Source organism: Peromyscus eremicus, chromosome 20 (genome assembly GCF_949786415.1).
Source record: "Peromyscus eremicus chromosome 20, PerEre_H2_v1, whole genome shotgun sequence".
Taxonomy (NCBI): Eukaryota; Metazoa; Chordata; class Mammalia; order Rodentia; family Cricetidae; genus Peromyscus; species Peromyscus eremicus.
In genome coordinates, this window is record NC_081436.1 from 45,358,408 (window position 1) to 45,375,769 (window position 17,362).

General features: G+C 40.6%; 1 protein-coding gene across 1 annotated transcript in view; it reads left to right on the forward strand.

The window, feature by feature from the left end:
• The window catches only part of Sntb1 (syntrophin beta 1), a 250,803-nt gene extending 245,532 nt beyond the window's left edge, over positions 1 to 5,271 (forward strand). The window contains exons 6-7 of the mRNA XM_059247361.1: positions 756 to 946; positions 4,134 to 5,271. Coding sequence (XP_059103344.1) covers positions 756 to 946; positions 4,134 to 4,226 — 284 coding nt within the window. The 3' untranslated portion in view covers positions 4,227 to 5,271. The remainder of the gene's footprint in view (positions 1 to 755; positions 947 to 4,133) is intronic.
• Positions 5,272 to 17,362: the final 12,091 nt, after the last annotated feature.

Genomic DNA, 17,362 nt, shown 5'->3' on the forward strand with positions numbered 1-17,362 from the left:
GTGCCCTGTACATGCCCCCCTCCTTGTATATCTCACAGGCAGGGGACAGAGACACATTCCTCGTGAAAGGTGTCACATCACAGATCTGTCTGCTGCAGCATTTCCAGAACCCCAAATCTTAGGGAAAATTAAAGAACAGCCCTTTCAGTGTCTGAAATAAACTTGGTTAGGCCTTTTTAAAAATGAAAGTAGATTATTTTTAAACTACTCACTTAGGACCTCTTATGCATGTTGCATATGACAACTTCGGTTCCATAATGGAGTTTAATAAGGGAGTGTTTGCCTCTTTCAAGCAATAGCTGACAGGACCATATGTGCATATATGCATGCATGCATGTGTGTGTGCATGCATGGGTGCATACCCATGCAGATGATATGATGGTGTTGTTAATGATGGTGACGCAGAGGTGGCTTACTTTACTAAAATAAAATGTCTGTTGTTTCTGGCTGAAAGCCAGGCCCACCTGGTCATAGGAAATCAAGGATACCCTTCCTGTTGACATACCTGTGAGAAGGCCAGATAAAGACTAGAGCCCAGAAAACATCCACTGAATCCCAGTTCCTGACGACTGCTAAATTACATCAAAGTCAATCCAAGAAGTGTAGGGATTTTATTACTTTATTTTTCTCACGTTAATAAGGAATTTGTGGGTGGACACTGGGTTGAAGAAACTAAAACAATTAAGCGCCTGAGTAAATGGACTGATGGATTGATTTCCACTGTGTTTTCCCCTCTCCCTGCCCCCCAACCCCAGCCTGTACCTACAGAAACCAGGAATGCCGCTTGACCGTTCATTATGACAATGGATTTTCTATTTCTACTGAGCCTCAGGAGGGTGCCTTTCCCAAGACAATCATACAGTCCCCTTATGAGAAGCTCAAAATGTCTTCGGATGATGGAATCAGGATGCTCTATTTAGACTTCGGAGGCAAAGAAGGAGAGATTGTAAGTGTGTTTTTCTTGTGACCATGTGATTTCATTTGCTTCATTATGCAACACGTACGTAATGACTCAGAAATGATAGGCTGCCTTTCTACTGTTATACATCCAACTGATAGCACAGTGGCTCCAGACTCCTGTCATAGCTGATCCTTGAGAAAACAGGATTGGATTCAATAGTTTCAAACAGGTCCATTTATCTCGAGTTCTCTCCTTTGGTTTTGTTTTTTCATTAGAAAATGGCATAAATATTTGGATCTAGAGGAAGAATGCTTTAAAAGAGATTTCTCGGGTGATTTAACCTATGGACCACTCATTTTAAAGATACACTACGCAGCTGATATAACCTTCGCATTGTGTCAGGTGATGGGATGAGAGCAGCTGTACCAAATAAGTACTGCCAGGGGCAGAAAACTAAAGGCAGTCGGGGAATAGACAGGAGACATCATCTGAGTGGGGGGAGGGAACAGACAAGACTATGAAAGCTGGAAACTACTATCAAGCAATATTCATCTAAGTTAACCAATTCCTGGTTAAGGTAACAGCCATACACCTCACACCAGGGCACATGGTCCTTGTGTTGACATTAATGATTTTCTGTGGTCTTCGCTCCCCATCACAGTAAAAACACGTATGCAAACCAGTTTCCCAGAAGGTGACAGTGGTACATTCTTCCATCTGTAGACAATAGTGGTCCATGGCATTTCTTAGAAGACGAAGCATCTCACCTAAGCTGTCCGGTATAGAACTGCAAGCATGTCCATGAATTTGTGATAGCCATTCTACGTAGCCGTTGTGTCCATCAGAAAATATGTATTGACTTCCTGTTACAACAGAGACAGAGAAAATTTAAAATGCATAGATTAATCCCTAACTGAACAAAAAACAAACAAACAAACTAATTTTCATCCAGCTCCTGGGCTTCCACCATCCCTCTTTCCTCCATCTGCTTCGTGCCACAAGTTGTACCGGTGTTTCTTCTGTGGGCTTTACTAGGAAGTATCTGGAAAGCATTTTGGAGTTCCCAGAAGAAGCTGACTAGGGACAAGGGCTATCTTCACAGTTAACAGAGTTAAAGGGCCTTTTACCTCAGCTCAAGACAGTTTCACACCCCGCGATACTGCTGACCTCAGTGTAAACCCAGGCTGTTGTTACGGAGACTTGGCAGTGGTGATCATGGCCAAGAGCAAGGCTGACAGCAGGTCCTTCCTCACCGTCTGAGAACGCCTTCCATTTTTCAGTGGAGTCTCAGGAATCCTCTGAATTTTGTATTTTTATATTTCTGTATTCCAGTTCTTTAAATGTAACCTGAAACCATGACTCAAATGAGGTAGTGACATGAAAATCCCTGTCGTTAAAACACATCTCATTTGTTCCTGGTCTACCAACTATCCATCTGTGCTCTTAAAGACAACTCCTTTATAGCAAAGTGGAAACAAACAGGAATTAGTCTCTTGTTTTATTCTTGCTTGTGTCCAATGCTAATGTGCTCCTTTTATTACTTGGGATTCAAGTCACCCTATCCATAAACTACAGAGACTGAGGCAGACAGTTTTTAATGTGACTTTTCAAACCCTGTCCTTTTTTTTTTTAGTGGCATGGGATAAGGTAATTAATCTCTAGCTATGATGTCAGATAGACTTGAGTGTGAGTCCATGATTCCTGATTGACTGTAAAGGCTGTGGTTTCATAAAGTTTAAAGCATCTCTAGATCTTAGTTGTTTTCATATGAAAAATGGCAACATTGACAATTGCTACCTCTTAGGGATTTGACTGTGAGGGATTATCATTAAGTGAGATGGAAACCACCCACCCACCCACCCAAGCCACAATGGGTGGCACCATTCTAATGTGGGGATTTAACAAGGCAACTCCATGTAGTTAAAAGGAGGTTTATTTGGGGGTAACTTACAGCCAGTAAAGGGGCTGGTTACAGGATCTGGGAGAGGTGAGGTGCAGTCCAGCGGGGTTCTCTGAAGAACTCTGACTCAGTCTGCCATCCAGCATCCAGGATCATGAGGAACTAAGAGGGCCAGCACATCCGGATCTCAGGTCTTAAGGGCTCCTGTCCCTGCCACGCCCCAGGGGCAGGTCCTAGGTAGGTGTGGCAGTTACCAGCTGCCTCACTAGGGTGGTGCTTCAAGATTAAAGCTGGAACAGCTACCCACTACACCATTCCCTAGCCAGGATCCTAGAGCAGCAGCATACATTCATCCCTGTTCCTGTTTGGGGACGCAATGTGACCAGCCCAGCCGTTTCAAGCTCCTGCTGCCTTGACTACCCCTCCATGATGGACTGTGCTTTCAACTCTGAGTTAAAATATACCCTTAAGTTGCCTTTGTAAGAATGTTTTATCATGGCAACAAATAATAAAAAGGAAACCAAGACACCACCCTATAACAATACCATCTTAAGTGTGGTAGATGTTAATTGCACACTCATTTTGCTCCCGTTGCACAGAAGTGCCACCATCAGAACAAAACTTGGGGCAGCAGAAGGGAATCTGAAAGTTTCCTAAATTTTTCTAACTTAGGTCAAGTGATAATTCACCTTCGGAAGGTGTTTGATGCTCTAGCCAGGCATGCCCTGGGCTGTGCAGAAACCACACCGAGAAGGCTAGGACTTCAGACGTCACCATAAGAGAGATGTAAGGGGTATGTCTGCAATGGTTCAAGAGTAGAGGATGGCAAAGACGAGGATGCTGAGCATGAGCTCTGTATTCACAATTCACAAAGCAGTTTCCCATGCAGGATCCCATTTAATACTCTAATTACCTCGCATATTAGTAGGGCTGAGAAGAATTTTAAGTGAGTTGGCCAAGGTTAGACATTTTAAAAACTGTCAAAAAGAACCAAACAGCTTGAGATGTGAAATTGGAACTGCTGCCTGCTGTACGAAACTCTGCATCAGCATCACTATTGTGGAACTGAAAATAAATGGTGTAGATAATGAAGAAGGGTCCTATCAATATTTATTTTATGTTTATTTTAGACACAAAGGTATTGGAGATGTAAGGAACAGGTTTGGAGCGTTATTCCCTTATCTCAATGAGAGCAAAGATTTGAGGACAGCATCGCTCTATTTAACGCTCCAAAGTTAGAAGTGTGTATAGATTGGCTTGATGGGAAAATCACTATGCTACATCAAGCATTAACTGAAAAATCTCTCGTGCTCTCTTCTCTTTAAATTTCAGCAACTGGACCTTCACTCCTGCCCCAAGCCGATCGTTTTCATCATCCATTCCTTTCTGTCTGCTAAGATTACAAGACTGGGCTTGGTGGCCTGAATGGAGGGGCGACTTGCCTTAAGGGGAGGAAGGCTGCAGCACCACAGGAGTGTGACATCAGGCAATGCACCAGACGGAGCATGCACAGCCAGCTTCGGGTCTCGGGAGTCATGTGTAATATCCCAGGCTCCTCCGTCAGTTTCAGGAACCACAAAGGACTCCCTGAAGAAAATACCATGAGGGTTGTCAGAACAGAGAGCTTCTTAGAGCAGAACAAGGCTAAAGGGGGTAAGGGCAAGTGGAAACCCACAGCCTATCCTTCTAAATGATGACCGCCAAGGACATGGCCGTCACAACAGCATGTGCAGATCTTAATCACACCAGTTTCTAGGCAACGGGTTCACCCCGGTAAGCCAGGGCTGAGCAGATGAGAAACGGATAGTTTCACCTATTCTTCTGTCCCCTGGTACTGATCCCTTGCTTTATTGTGATTTATGTCCTGACCCAAGTTGAGCTGACGTTCATTGGTAGGCAAAAGAAAAAAAGAAAGAAAGAAAAGACAAAAGATGAGGAAAAGTAAAAAGAAACCCACCTTTTATTTAAGAATGAAGCATCTGTTACTTAATTTTCCTAATGAGTTATCTTTCAGTTGGTATAGAGTGATTCCAAAGTGTTCTCATCCGCGTATGCTGGACAGAAATGAAATAAAGCATTGGATACTGACATGAGCTTTAAGCAGGCGGAATCTGAGCCCATGTGGACTGTTGCAGTTGCAAAGCTTTCCTGGAGAGTTGTATACACAAATGGTAATTAATTCTGAGACTACACTTATACCATGGATGCTGTCTCATAGCTGAAATCGGTACCCTTATTTACAAAAATCAAATTCTGGGCAATTTTTAAAAGCTTGCCATTACACACACACACACACACACACACACACACACACACACACACACACACACCACTGGTCACATAGTTGGTGTTTAATTGTCTGCATCTCACAGTTTTTGGTGGAAGTACCTTTCAGTGGTCCTTGTTTCTGCCCGTGCTCACCTAATGTGCATTTCAAAGTAAGGGAGGCTATCTCTCAGTCTTGATGACGCTGTTTATAGAACCAGAAGTATAATCAAATCTACAGATAGCATCTACATTAATTTTGGAATTCCAGGGGAATAATATAATGACCTGATATTTTTCTACAACCATATTTTGAGGTACTATCTAGCCTATTAAGACTTAATGCTTTTTTTTTTTTTTAATGTTTCAAGATTCATTCACTAAAAGCTATACCCATTATTTGATTTTGGAATTACTTTTCACAAACCCTGAAGATTAGTCATAGGATTTATGAATTTTTAGTCCTTCTTTTCCATGTAGTTTTACATTAGCACATGCTCTGTGTTCTGCCCGTGTGCTGGAAGAGTCATAGTCTAGCAGATGCCTATGCAAAGTGAAACTGCCTAAATGCCTGTGATTAAGCTTCTTCAGATTCGTGCGTTTATTGAATTGCAGTTGTATTTTAAACCATCATTTCCCCAAAGCACATCCCATACAACACCATTTCCAAGAGACATGTTGAGCAGTGTTCTCACTGGAGAGATGATTTAGGAGCTTGGCGGTAAAAATATTTGCTAAGTAGCAACTTGAGACATGTTAGGCCCTTGTTGGGGTTGCCAGCTCCCCCCAAAATCCTTGTCTTCACTGTTCACAATCTTCAAGGTAGGGGTGAAAGTTCCATCTTTGCCCTTCTTTGTAATAGGGTGTAATGGGGCCTCTGTGAAGCTAGTAGTTTTTATAGACAATGCTTTAGGAAATACCGCCAGAGGACATTGACTTTTGGTTGGTTTCTAATTTTAAAATGTTGAAAAGTGAAGGCCAGCTTTAATACTGTGGGAAAGCGGTGATGCATTTGTAAATTGTATTGCACACTTTCACACTATATATTTTCAAAAATCACTGGAATGTTGTTATACAAAAGAACTATACTTATGTATTGTAAATAATATGATACATATATTAATACCAATAGTTTCATTCAACAATATGTAATCTAAGGTGCTCGGTACTACATGAAGTTTGAGTTAATTATTCAAGTTGCAAAGATTCTATTATATATTTATAGACAAATTAAATTGGTCATAATTACAGACATTGTTTCTTTGTTGCTTAAGTTTTAGATTGATATCTGCATAAGAGTCAACAAAAGCTGTCTTCTCCATTTTTAAAATTTTAATTTAAATATTTATATTTTAGGAAAAATATATTTGAATAAGATCAATGCATTTTCTGAAGCAAATTAAAATGTGTTGTTAGCAACAAATAGAAAATTTTACTAAGAGAACTGTGTATATGAATGATTTTTTCCTCCTAATTAAAGTATATCCTATCTGAGTGGCTATGATGAGTCAGTTTTAGATATCCACTATTATTTCCCAGCTTGGATTTTAAAGATTATATTTAAATAATGGCTTTACAGTGTATTTTTCATCTTGTCTTAGGTGTTAGTGTGTATGACACAAACTAAGTCTGCCTCATGTCTTGGTCAATGAATCAAATTAGTCATTTGGGAGATCTTTTTTCCAGTTTGTTTTGTTCCTAGTTCTGTGAATCAGAGAACTGATAACGCTTGTACCTAAATGAAAAGCAGTGCAGATAAACAATCCTTACTTAATAGATGCTTGCTCAGTTGCCAGGAGGGTAAATTCATTGGTCTGGTAATATGTCTGTGCTACTCATCTTATTGACATTTAAAGAATGCCAGGGAGATAGCGATGACATTTTTTTTATAACATGAACTAAATAATAGAAATCAAACTATACAATTATTATGAACTACCCAGATAGAGGTATTTAATGAATGGCATCAATGAGGCATGGGAGTGATTTTTGGGTGTATCTTGAATTGGTTTTTTAAATCTGCCTGTGTTTATAGCCCCATGGACATCATGTACAATTTATATATAAACTAAATAAATATTTGCCTCAGATCTCCAATGTATAAGCTTATATTTTAAGTCCAGCATGGGTTGAACTGACTGAATGGTGACTTCATGTGAAGACAGACCATTTTACTTTTCAATCAAGATTGATCTTAGAAACATTGATGGGGTAAAGGAATGCCATTAACAACACCTGTGTTCATTTTATTTCAGAGTCTATTTAAAACACATACAGTTGATTCTCAATGTATCAAACGATGACAGATTCCTCAACCCCTAATTATTAATTTGAATGTAGTATCAGATAGGTTTTCATCTACAATTTAGAGCTCTCATTTCTAACTAAAACGTGACCCCTGCACCAAGCTCCAAATACTTCAATTCTCTGTTGTACTACAGTTGGTTTCTGTTGCAATTTCTTGCAATAAATGTAACAGGCTGGTATTTAGAAGTCATTGTACTAACTGAAACTTTAGCAGGGTTGAGGTTAGATTTAGATCCATAGAGTCTGAGGTTTCAAAAGACCTAGAAGCTGTGAAGCCTATTTCTGCCCAGAGTTTATATCGGTGGCTCCATCTTTGTACATTAAGGTGCATGATCTGCTGGTAACACAGCAACTTGATGTCAATGTAGAAAACTGAACAGACACCAATTAAAACTGTTTTAAAGCTCATACCACCTAAACTCATCTTACATATACACTATGTCCCAGACGCTGCACCGTGAGCTACACTGACCTTGTTACACATGCCACTGAACTCGGGAGTCTTTCCTTGAACACATTGGTGTTGTCCATCCAGCCTGAAATTGAAAATTTCCAGTATGAGGCAAGCACGCCTTATCTCTCCAGGCAGACCCACTCATTTGCTGGCTGGCTAGAGTTGTTTGAAACATCTTCCATTCTTGGCGCCAAAACTTCTATTTGTCTACCCTTCACTCATGACCCCTGTTCTACTGTAGAAAATACTGGAAGTCCAATTTCTCTTCCACAGGAATGTCCTACATACAGACACGAATCAAGGCTGATAGCAACCAACTAATGTAATATAAGCCAAAGATAGCTTTTAATGGGACATTTGAAAAATCCTCATTTTCATCTTTAAAAAAAGACCAAGATTAAAAACCTTCTCAGATATCTTAGTGATGGAAGGTCAGAACAGGCATAGATAAAGCCACCAATAAGAACATTTGACAATAATTTAGAGAGCAATTTGACAAACCTATAAAAAATTTAAAAACACATACCTTTTGACTATGAAATTTGATTGCAGAGGTGCACAGAAACTGGTGTAGAAAGATTATCTTTGCAGCATTTATAACCAGCTGCAAAAGGTCAATATGTAAATGATATTAGTACAGTACTCAGGTACACTAATAGCTGGCACACTGATATGTGTCCATGTTCTGCAAATGTCAGCATTGGCATAGACAAAGTCAGTAAAATCTCAGCAAGATTCAAATCCCCTGTGAGGTTCTCATGAAGAGCCATAATCGCTGTCCAAGCCCTCCATGCTCACTGTGCTCAACTAGGGGCATTTCAGGAATCTGCTATTGGGTATCACACTGAGTAGGATGAGAGCACTTGCAATTGATACTTAGTGAGAGTTGCTGGACATCCCCACTGGCGATGGCTCTTCATCAAATGGAAGCATTTCTCCGTACATTTTCTGTGACCTCTGAGATTCTTAGAGATGAAAATCCCTGTTGATATCTGAGCCTAGACCTTGATTTCATTTTATTCATGCAAATATTTTGATTAAATATACCCTAGATTTTCTAGATATGAACTACCATGGGTTTGAAAGAAGGATGGTGGTTTTGTTTTGCTCATGGATTACCAAAAGTTGGTACCATTTTATAAAAAGAAGGAGGAGGAAGAGGAGGAGGAGGAGAAGAAAAAAGAAGAAGAAGAAGAAGAAGAAGAAGAAGAAGAAGAAGAAGAAGAAGAAGAAGAAGAAGAAGAAGAAAGTCACTATATGTCTGCATGTGATATTGGGCTATCAATACAAACTGCCTTATTCATTGCTCCTTCATTAACAAATCTAGATGTAAATTGAAATTCGATTGTTTTGTCTTAATAGTGCATGGATACCCCTTCTTACTGAAATACACATTACCAGCATTTTCTCCTTAAGTGCCTCTGTAGTCGTTAATTTTCTTGTTGCTGTGACCACATACCCATCAAAGAAGCCAACTAAATGGAGGAAAGATTTTGGCTCACAGTTTGAGAGACTCTAGTCTTCTCAAGTAAACTTCTCTAGAAACACTCTCATAGATATGCCTCAAAAAATGTGCCTCCAAGTCAAGTTGAAACTGACCACAACGTTACATTTAGGAGGTAGCAACTCCTAAAGGATCTGAGTCTACGGGGAGTGTTGGAGCCCATTTAGGTTTCTAGTAGCTTTACCCAGCAGGTCTGCATAATGAGGATGATTGGACCACAGGCCTGAGTACAGGTGTCTGAGATGGTCGGCACTGGGCTGTCCTTGGGGGAGGTCTTTTGCTCCACTCCTTAGCATTCCTTTAAAAACCCTTTGGCAGAGATAGTCAAGACCCAATAGATTAGGATCCAGGCCCTCTTGAGGATATCCTGTATTTTCTGTTTCTCTCTCCTCTATACTCTGCTGCTTCTACCCAAGAGTGAAAAAAGTGGGGGTGGGATGGCCCCCCCCACAGGGGAGGTTACATCACTGCTTTGGACACACCCCATGTACCTCTTCAGATCCCTGGAATACACTATCTGTCTCCTACTCTTCCAGATGCTTCTTTAAGTGTAGACCCCATAGCTGGTTCTGCTTGAACTAAGTGTTTCTGCTTAGAGGAAATGAGTTGCTCGCCTAAAAACATTGCTCCCTTAGCTCAGCCACCAGGCAACCGAAAGATGCATACCTGACTTTCTGAGTTCTCTCATCTGTCAGTTCCAGACTAGGATCAAAAGCCACTCTGTGGGGCATAGGCTTGTCTTCCTGAAGAGTTGCTAAAAGAAATAACCTGAATATTGTGAGAATCTCTTCCCTGTGCAAGTATAAACAATATATTCCCCCTCTTCAGAAGCTCCCAATAACAAACCAAGGTCTCATTCCATAAAAGTTAAAGCCAGGAAACCAGTGAGTTTATTGGGCTTACTCACAGAGCATAGTTTGAAGAACTTCTTACAGGAAAGAACCCAGGGAAATCTCCACTTAGCATGGATAATAACTACTTCATAGCCATATGGATGGTGATTCCTCCTATAGTGAACCTTTCCCAACTTAGATACTCTAGCACCTCCCTGACCCAAGGTCACGTACAATGAGAGCAGAACTGCATACAAATAGCTAGAAGGTACAGAGGGGATCAGATGGAGTCTCAGAGGAGGTCCAGCCACCCTCCCCACACCCTTCTTGCGGTGGACTCTTGCAAGCAAGCATGGCTGACCTGAGGAAAATGGCAGCTGTTTTGCTCAAAGGACAGCACTTGGAAACCCTGTGCAAAATAAAAACTGCGGGGAATCTAAATTTGAGAGGGCAGATTAAAGTTCCCAGTCCGGAGGGACTGAGCAGACAATTGTCTGCTGTTCTCTTTGTGTTCTTGGCTGAGACCAGGCTACAGCATTCACCATCCATCCTGGGACATTCCATTTGACAGAGGATTTCCCTGCTGCCATTGAATGATTGGCTGTCTCTTTGGTCTCTGCTTCTAGTTTTGTTTTCTCGTGACCTTCATTCAAGAGCATTATTAATTTCACTCATGACACCAAACAGAAAACTAAAAATATTTAGATCTGGGAACAACGGCACACACCTATAATGACAGCATCTAGGAGTGTGACATAGGAAGATGATTGGTGCAGAAAGGGCACGTAGGTTTGAGCATGGAGAAACAATGGATACATGTATAACGTGTTCCTGCTTGAAAAAGAATATCTGGAGGGGAACATTGTAAAATAAATAAATAAATAAAATAAATAAATAAAAAATAAAAATGTGCCGGGCAGTGGTGGCGCACGCCTTTACTCCCAGCACTTGGGAGGCAGAGGCAGGCGGATCTCTGTGAGTTCGAGGCCAGCCTAGGCTACCAAGTGAGTTCTAGGAAAAGGCGCAAAGCTACACAGAGAAACCCTGTCTCGAAAAACCAAAAAAATAAAAAAATAAAAAATAAAAAATAAAAATGTAACAGGGCCCCTGCTGTAAGTTACTGCTGGGAAATGGGTCCAGGGATCATGGGTCTTACCTAAAGCCCTTCAATCAATGTTACATGGACTTCTTAAATGTAAATTTGAAAATTCTTCTTTTAAAAGGGCTCTTTCTGTGGCTAAATTCTGAGAATGGCAAATATTATTTTTAGCCTGTCTTTATAAAAATTTGAATAGCAGAACTGTTTGAATATGTGACCATAAATCAATTATTATTTTACCTACTGTCCTCTAAATGACACTAAATTTGATTTCAGTTGGGGAAACAAGTTTAATAGCTCATTAAATGATTAAACCATGTCCACAGAGGGTACAGCGTCGCATTTACATGATAACAGAAAAACAGCAGGAACCTCTGTTTTGACTTTCTGTTCTCTCTCTCTCTCTCTCTCTCTCTCTCTCTCTCTCTCTCTCTCTCTCTCTCCCTGATTACAAACAAGACCTCTATTTTTGGAAGCATCTAAGCCTCCATACAGAGGACACTGATCAGCGTTGTATCAAGGAGTGTAGAAGGTGCCAGGGACAAGGGGAAACAGGGAAACTTGGTGAGGGAAAGAAGGCAAGGGGAACTGAGCAAAATCAGACCATCTACTGCTTTTTGGCAGCTGGACGAGGGAAAGGCAAGCCAGGAATACAGCTTCTCAGGATGATTCCAGTCTCCGGCGGCGGGGACTGCCCTGCTCTCACGCTTGGCCTGAAGGCTGCAGTTCTGTCTTGGCTTGGACTGGGGCCTAGGAATGTTGAAAGGAAAGAAAGCCAGTTATATTTTTAGCAACTTTTAGTTACAATTCTTGGATGAATAAAGCCCATTTTCTCACAAGAACCCAAAGGCAATGACCAAGAAAGACCTTCAATAATGCCCCATTAATTGCAGCTGTTCTGCTTTATAACCCTCATCTGTAGCGCGATGGAGGATGGGGATTTCTTCCTCTGCGTGCTATCTGTGTCTCACAAGAAAGGAAAACGGGCCAAAAAGCAAGCGATTCCCTCGTTCTTTAACTAAGCCTTGAGAACGGAAGTCTTTGCAACCTTCTTTCTTGCAGTTCATTTTTGGATGTCAATGAAACTTAATGATCATCTTACAACCTGGGGGCTTGGCACAACAAAAGGCATTATGGTTCACTATGGTGGCCTTGGGAGGCTAGTTCCTCCTCCCATCGCCAGATAGTTGCCTGGGCTCACTCATGGGGCCGTATTTGGATGGAGCATTGCACTAGATGGGGAGGTCCTTAACACCATATGCACAGGTCTGCAGCGGGTGCTGGCTATCAGACAGGCATGTTGGGTCTACTCGGTGTGACCTCTCGCCTGTGTTCAGGATAAGGTTCCAGGACAGCAGAACAGTTACAATATCCTGAAGTTCTAGGTTCCAGCTCACACTGTGTCTTTGATACCTTATTGCTAGCTTAGATGTGGGTATTAGGGAAATGAAAACTACCAATGTTGATGGGAAGGCCCAAGGCTTTGTAAAACTATTTAATGTTCTATATTCTTCTCTCTGGATGGTTATTTTCATTCTTTCTGTCTATACAAAAATACATATATATTATGTTGGCCTCTTTCATATATGTATATAAACCTCCAGGCTCTTCAGGCAACAGCGTTTCTCAACATCCCACCATCACACAGCCTCACTGACCTAGCTGCGCCCTGTGGCTCTCTGCTTCCCACAGAAAAGAGGCTGCAAATGGCCTCAACTTCCCATTCTAAAGAGCAGGAACTTTCAGCACCACTCCCTGGGAGGCAAGTGAGTCCCTAACTGCTAAAGTCAAAGCTCTGCTTATACCTTCCTTGTCTTCCACGTACCTATCAAGGTCATTCTGACAAAAAGCTTAGTAAACATAGAACAACTCACCAGCCAGGTTCCCCTTCTGGAGCACAGCCCCAGGGTGTGTGCAGCTCTGCTCGGGTCCTCCTTTGCTTCTTGTCCCATGAAGTTTTTCTCCTATTAAATAATGTATGCTCGAATTCCCTACCCATTGCCTAGGTAATCACAATTTTCCTTTGTGCCTGCTTTCTTGTTTACTTGAAACATTGTTGACCACTTTTTATTTTTAGATATTTTTCTGGGTCATTCATAAAAGAAGAAAAAGTATGAGGATAACATAGTGGCTAAGTAGAATTTGAATATGAAAATTGTAGAGGGAAAATGTGAGAGTTTGAATAAGAAATATCTCACATACCCTTGGGCATTCGAATACTTGGTCCCCAGTTGGTAGTGGTAGCAGCCATTGTTGGAATACCTGAACCACAGTTTGTGAGACATTCTAATAAATCCACTTTCTCCATACATGGAGGGATTTGTTCTACCACTTCTGATCATGTAGAGAACCTTGAATAATGCAGTGGGTTTTTTTCACTTGCCCACTGAGTAAGATAGGCTAACACCAGTGCTCATAAACACACTCTTCCTAGCTCCGGTTCTCTCTAAATATTCACCTTTCCACGAAGACTCTCTTGCTGTGTGGGGAGGATTATGTGGTGTAATCTTGCTGGAGGAAGTACATTATAGGGACAGGCTTCAAAAAGCTTATGTCACTTCCAACTCACTCTTCTTTGTACTTGCGTTTGAAGATGTGAGCTCACAGCTCTGTGTGCCCACTGTCATGTCTGCCCCTTGGCTGCCAATACATCCCTGCCATGATGGACTCTTCACCTCTGTAATGGTAAACCCAAATAAACTCTCCTATAAATTCCCTTGGTCATGGTGTTCTATCACACAGCAGGAGCCAAGTGACTAAGACTGATGTTACAGTCTGTAACTACCCTTCCGATGCAGGCCTGATGAGGAGGATCCAGTCAGACCTCTTTGCTGGGAGTCCAGGCCAGGCCCTGCCGGGACACAGGGCAGAGATGAACTTGGTAATCCCAACCGGGTATCTAAAACGCCAGGCAGTGGTTTGTTTGAGCAGTGGGTTTGACTGAAAAATCTTCGACACCACAATTATTGTGCCAATGCAGTGCCAACAAGACAATTTCCAAGGTACCAATGGGGTCTATTGGAAATGATCTACACACACACACACACACACACACACACACACACACACAAACACATACTCTCATAGCTCCACCTTACCCCACCACACAGGCTACCCTGAAGTTCACATGGCCTGCAGCAACAGACATCTTTGGGAGCTTTTCTTCTTGGTAATGAGTATAGACCACAAGGCACACAGTTAACCACATGATGACTATTGATGGATTCCTGTGAAACTGTATGTGTTTGCACTTTATCCCTTAAGAGTTCATGTGTTGGGCCGGGCAGTGGTGGCACACGCCTTTAATCCCTGCACTTGGGAGGCAGAGCCAGACGGATCTCTGTGAGTTCGAGGCCAGCCTAGGCTACCAAGTGAGTTCCAGGAATGGCGCAAAGCTACACAGGGAAACCCTGTCTCGAAAAACAAAAATAAAAAAAATAAAAAAAAGAGTTCATGTGTTAGAAGCTTGGTCCTCATTATGGTATTTGGTGTGGTAGGAGCTTTAAAAGGTGGAGTTTGGTTAAAAGTCCTTAGGTCAGTGGGGGCACTGTCCTTAAAGGAGTTCTCCTGGGACCCTGAGTTACCTCTCTCTAGAGAGCTGTTGTAAAAGGACAAGTCTGGAGGTGTGTTCAAGCTCTTCTTATACATACTGTTGCCCCTAATCCACCAATCTGCATGATGTCCTTACCAGATCCTGATGCTGATGTCATGTCCTTGAACTTCCAGAACTGTGAGTCAGATAAACCTCTTAGTAAAGTTACTTGGCCTCACATATGTCATTACAGGAATGAAAGGACCAATGAAGAGAGCAAGAACTGGCTGGATAGTACTAATGCAATAGAAAACACAAAATGAAACCAAGTATATTGAATCAAGGGTTTCTGGGCACAGGGAACAGACATTTTCTGAAGGCAATAGAGTTAAGAAAGGAAATCAAGGCAGACTGACTCTCCTGAGCTAAAATCCTGAGAGAATACTTAAAATCCAAATTGTGGGTTTTAAAATTTTAAATATTTAAAGAGAATACTTAAAATCCATGCAGCATCTGTAAGAGCAGTCCTGTACTGCTTAACCGCAGGGGTTATGTTCTGTTAGGTGACTTAATTATTACTCACTGTATATTTACACAATGAAAAATTACAATGCTACCCAAGGACAGACTCTTATGGGACCCTTACTGCACATGTCTGTCATTATATGGTACATGAACAACAATTTGCTGAGCTGTTTGGTCAATGTTTAGACCAGCGTCACCACCACAGTTGAGACCTAGAACACTCACATCACTGTTTCTAGTCAATCACTCCAACATCTGGGCCGAGAAAACTATTTTGTTTTCTGTGACCATTTTGATAATTTCATATTTTGTCATTTTCTTTTCAGATTAATATTTTTAGAGTAATTCATTTTGCTGCCTGAAGCAGAGGTCTATTCCTTGATGTTATAAAGCAGTATTTCACTGTAGAAACTTTTTTACAATGTTGGCTTATCAATACATTCCATTTGGCATTATTGAGAACCAAACTGGTATTGTGGATTCCTTGCATACATGTCTTAATTTTTCTTGTGGTTAAAGAATTGTTGGGTTGTATAATTACTGTAAACTTAGCTTCATAGGAAGTAGTCGATCATTTTCCATTCCTACCAACAGCATGAAGATTTCCAACAGTGACACACAGTCACAACATTGTATTGTCAGTTTGAAAATTTCATCCCTCTTAGTGGATATTTACAGCATTAATTTGTATTTGATTAATCAGGTTAAACACCTTTACCTGGCTTATCTCTGTTCTGGTGTCTTCTCTTGAAAAATGTTTTTCTAAGAATTTTTGCACATTTAAAAAAATTGGGTTATATCTTATTATTAAGTCCTAAGAGTTTCTTGTGCATTGTAGACAATTTCTCCCTGATTACGGTATATTTTCAAGAGCAGAACTAAAATAGAATGTTATTATTATTCTAATTTATTAAAGTCTACACTTTTTGTGTCCTTTCTAGGAAAGCCTTGTTTTATCCAAAGGTGAAGGTTTTTATTTTCTTCTGTGTGTTCTGTGGTTTTAAATAAAGGACTGTGATCCAAATTGTTAATATTTGCACATGGTGTGCGATCATTCTTGATAATCATTTATTTCTATAAGGACAGGTATACAGACCAAGGGAAGATCTGCATATGGTGTGAGGTCATTCACAGTATATCACTTACGTTTCCACATAGACAGATAGACTAGACGGATTAAGTGAATATTTGCATATGGTATGAGGTCATTCATAGTACATCATTTATGTTTCCATAAGGACAGGTATACAATTGCTCAAGATCTGTGTTTCTGAACACTTCTTTCTCAAAGAAAAGTTGGGTGTGTGGTGTACCTTTAAGCAAGATGTCTCAATCACTACCAAAAGACTTGAGGTAGTAAGTCCTTCAGCTTTGTGGTTGTTGATAAAAATACTTGCCTATATTAAGTACTTTTAATAAATGATTAACTCAACTTAGTATTGTTTATGCATTTGCTTTTTATTGGTCAGCTTGACATAATTTACATTTGCCAAATTTCAAATAGCATAACAAAAGTTTATTCAAAATCCTGAAACTCTACATATATTCACTTAAAAGAATTATTAGAAGTGGTATCAACTTAGAGCTTTTCCTCAAATTTGGAGATATACTTAAAATGTTTATATTACCATTAATACATATGCTTATTTTTAAAATTTTACTTACTGGCATATATTCATTATATATGTTGGGCTTCATATAATCTTATTAATAATGACAGAAAGCCAAGATCCTTAGAAGAAAAACAAAATGCTGTGTCTTCCAACTTAAGAGATCCCCAAATTAGATAAAGAATGGCTCAAAGAATCAAAGTCTGTCTCTGGCTTCTGAGCTATGGGACACTGCACTTCATCTCACTGTCCTTCAATTTCTAATCCACAAGAGGAAATATCTACCTCATATATATCAGCAGCAGGACACATGTGAACTATTTAGCATGTCTGGCACATAACGAGGCCACAATAAGTGATGATTCGTATTAGCCTCCATGATGCCTATGAAGTCAGCACTATTCCCTGCTTTTAGACCAGGAAACTGAGGCA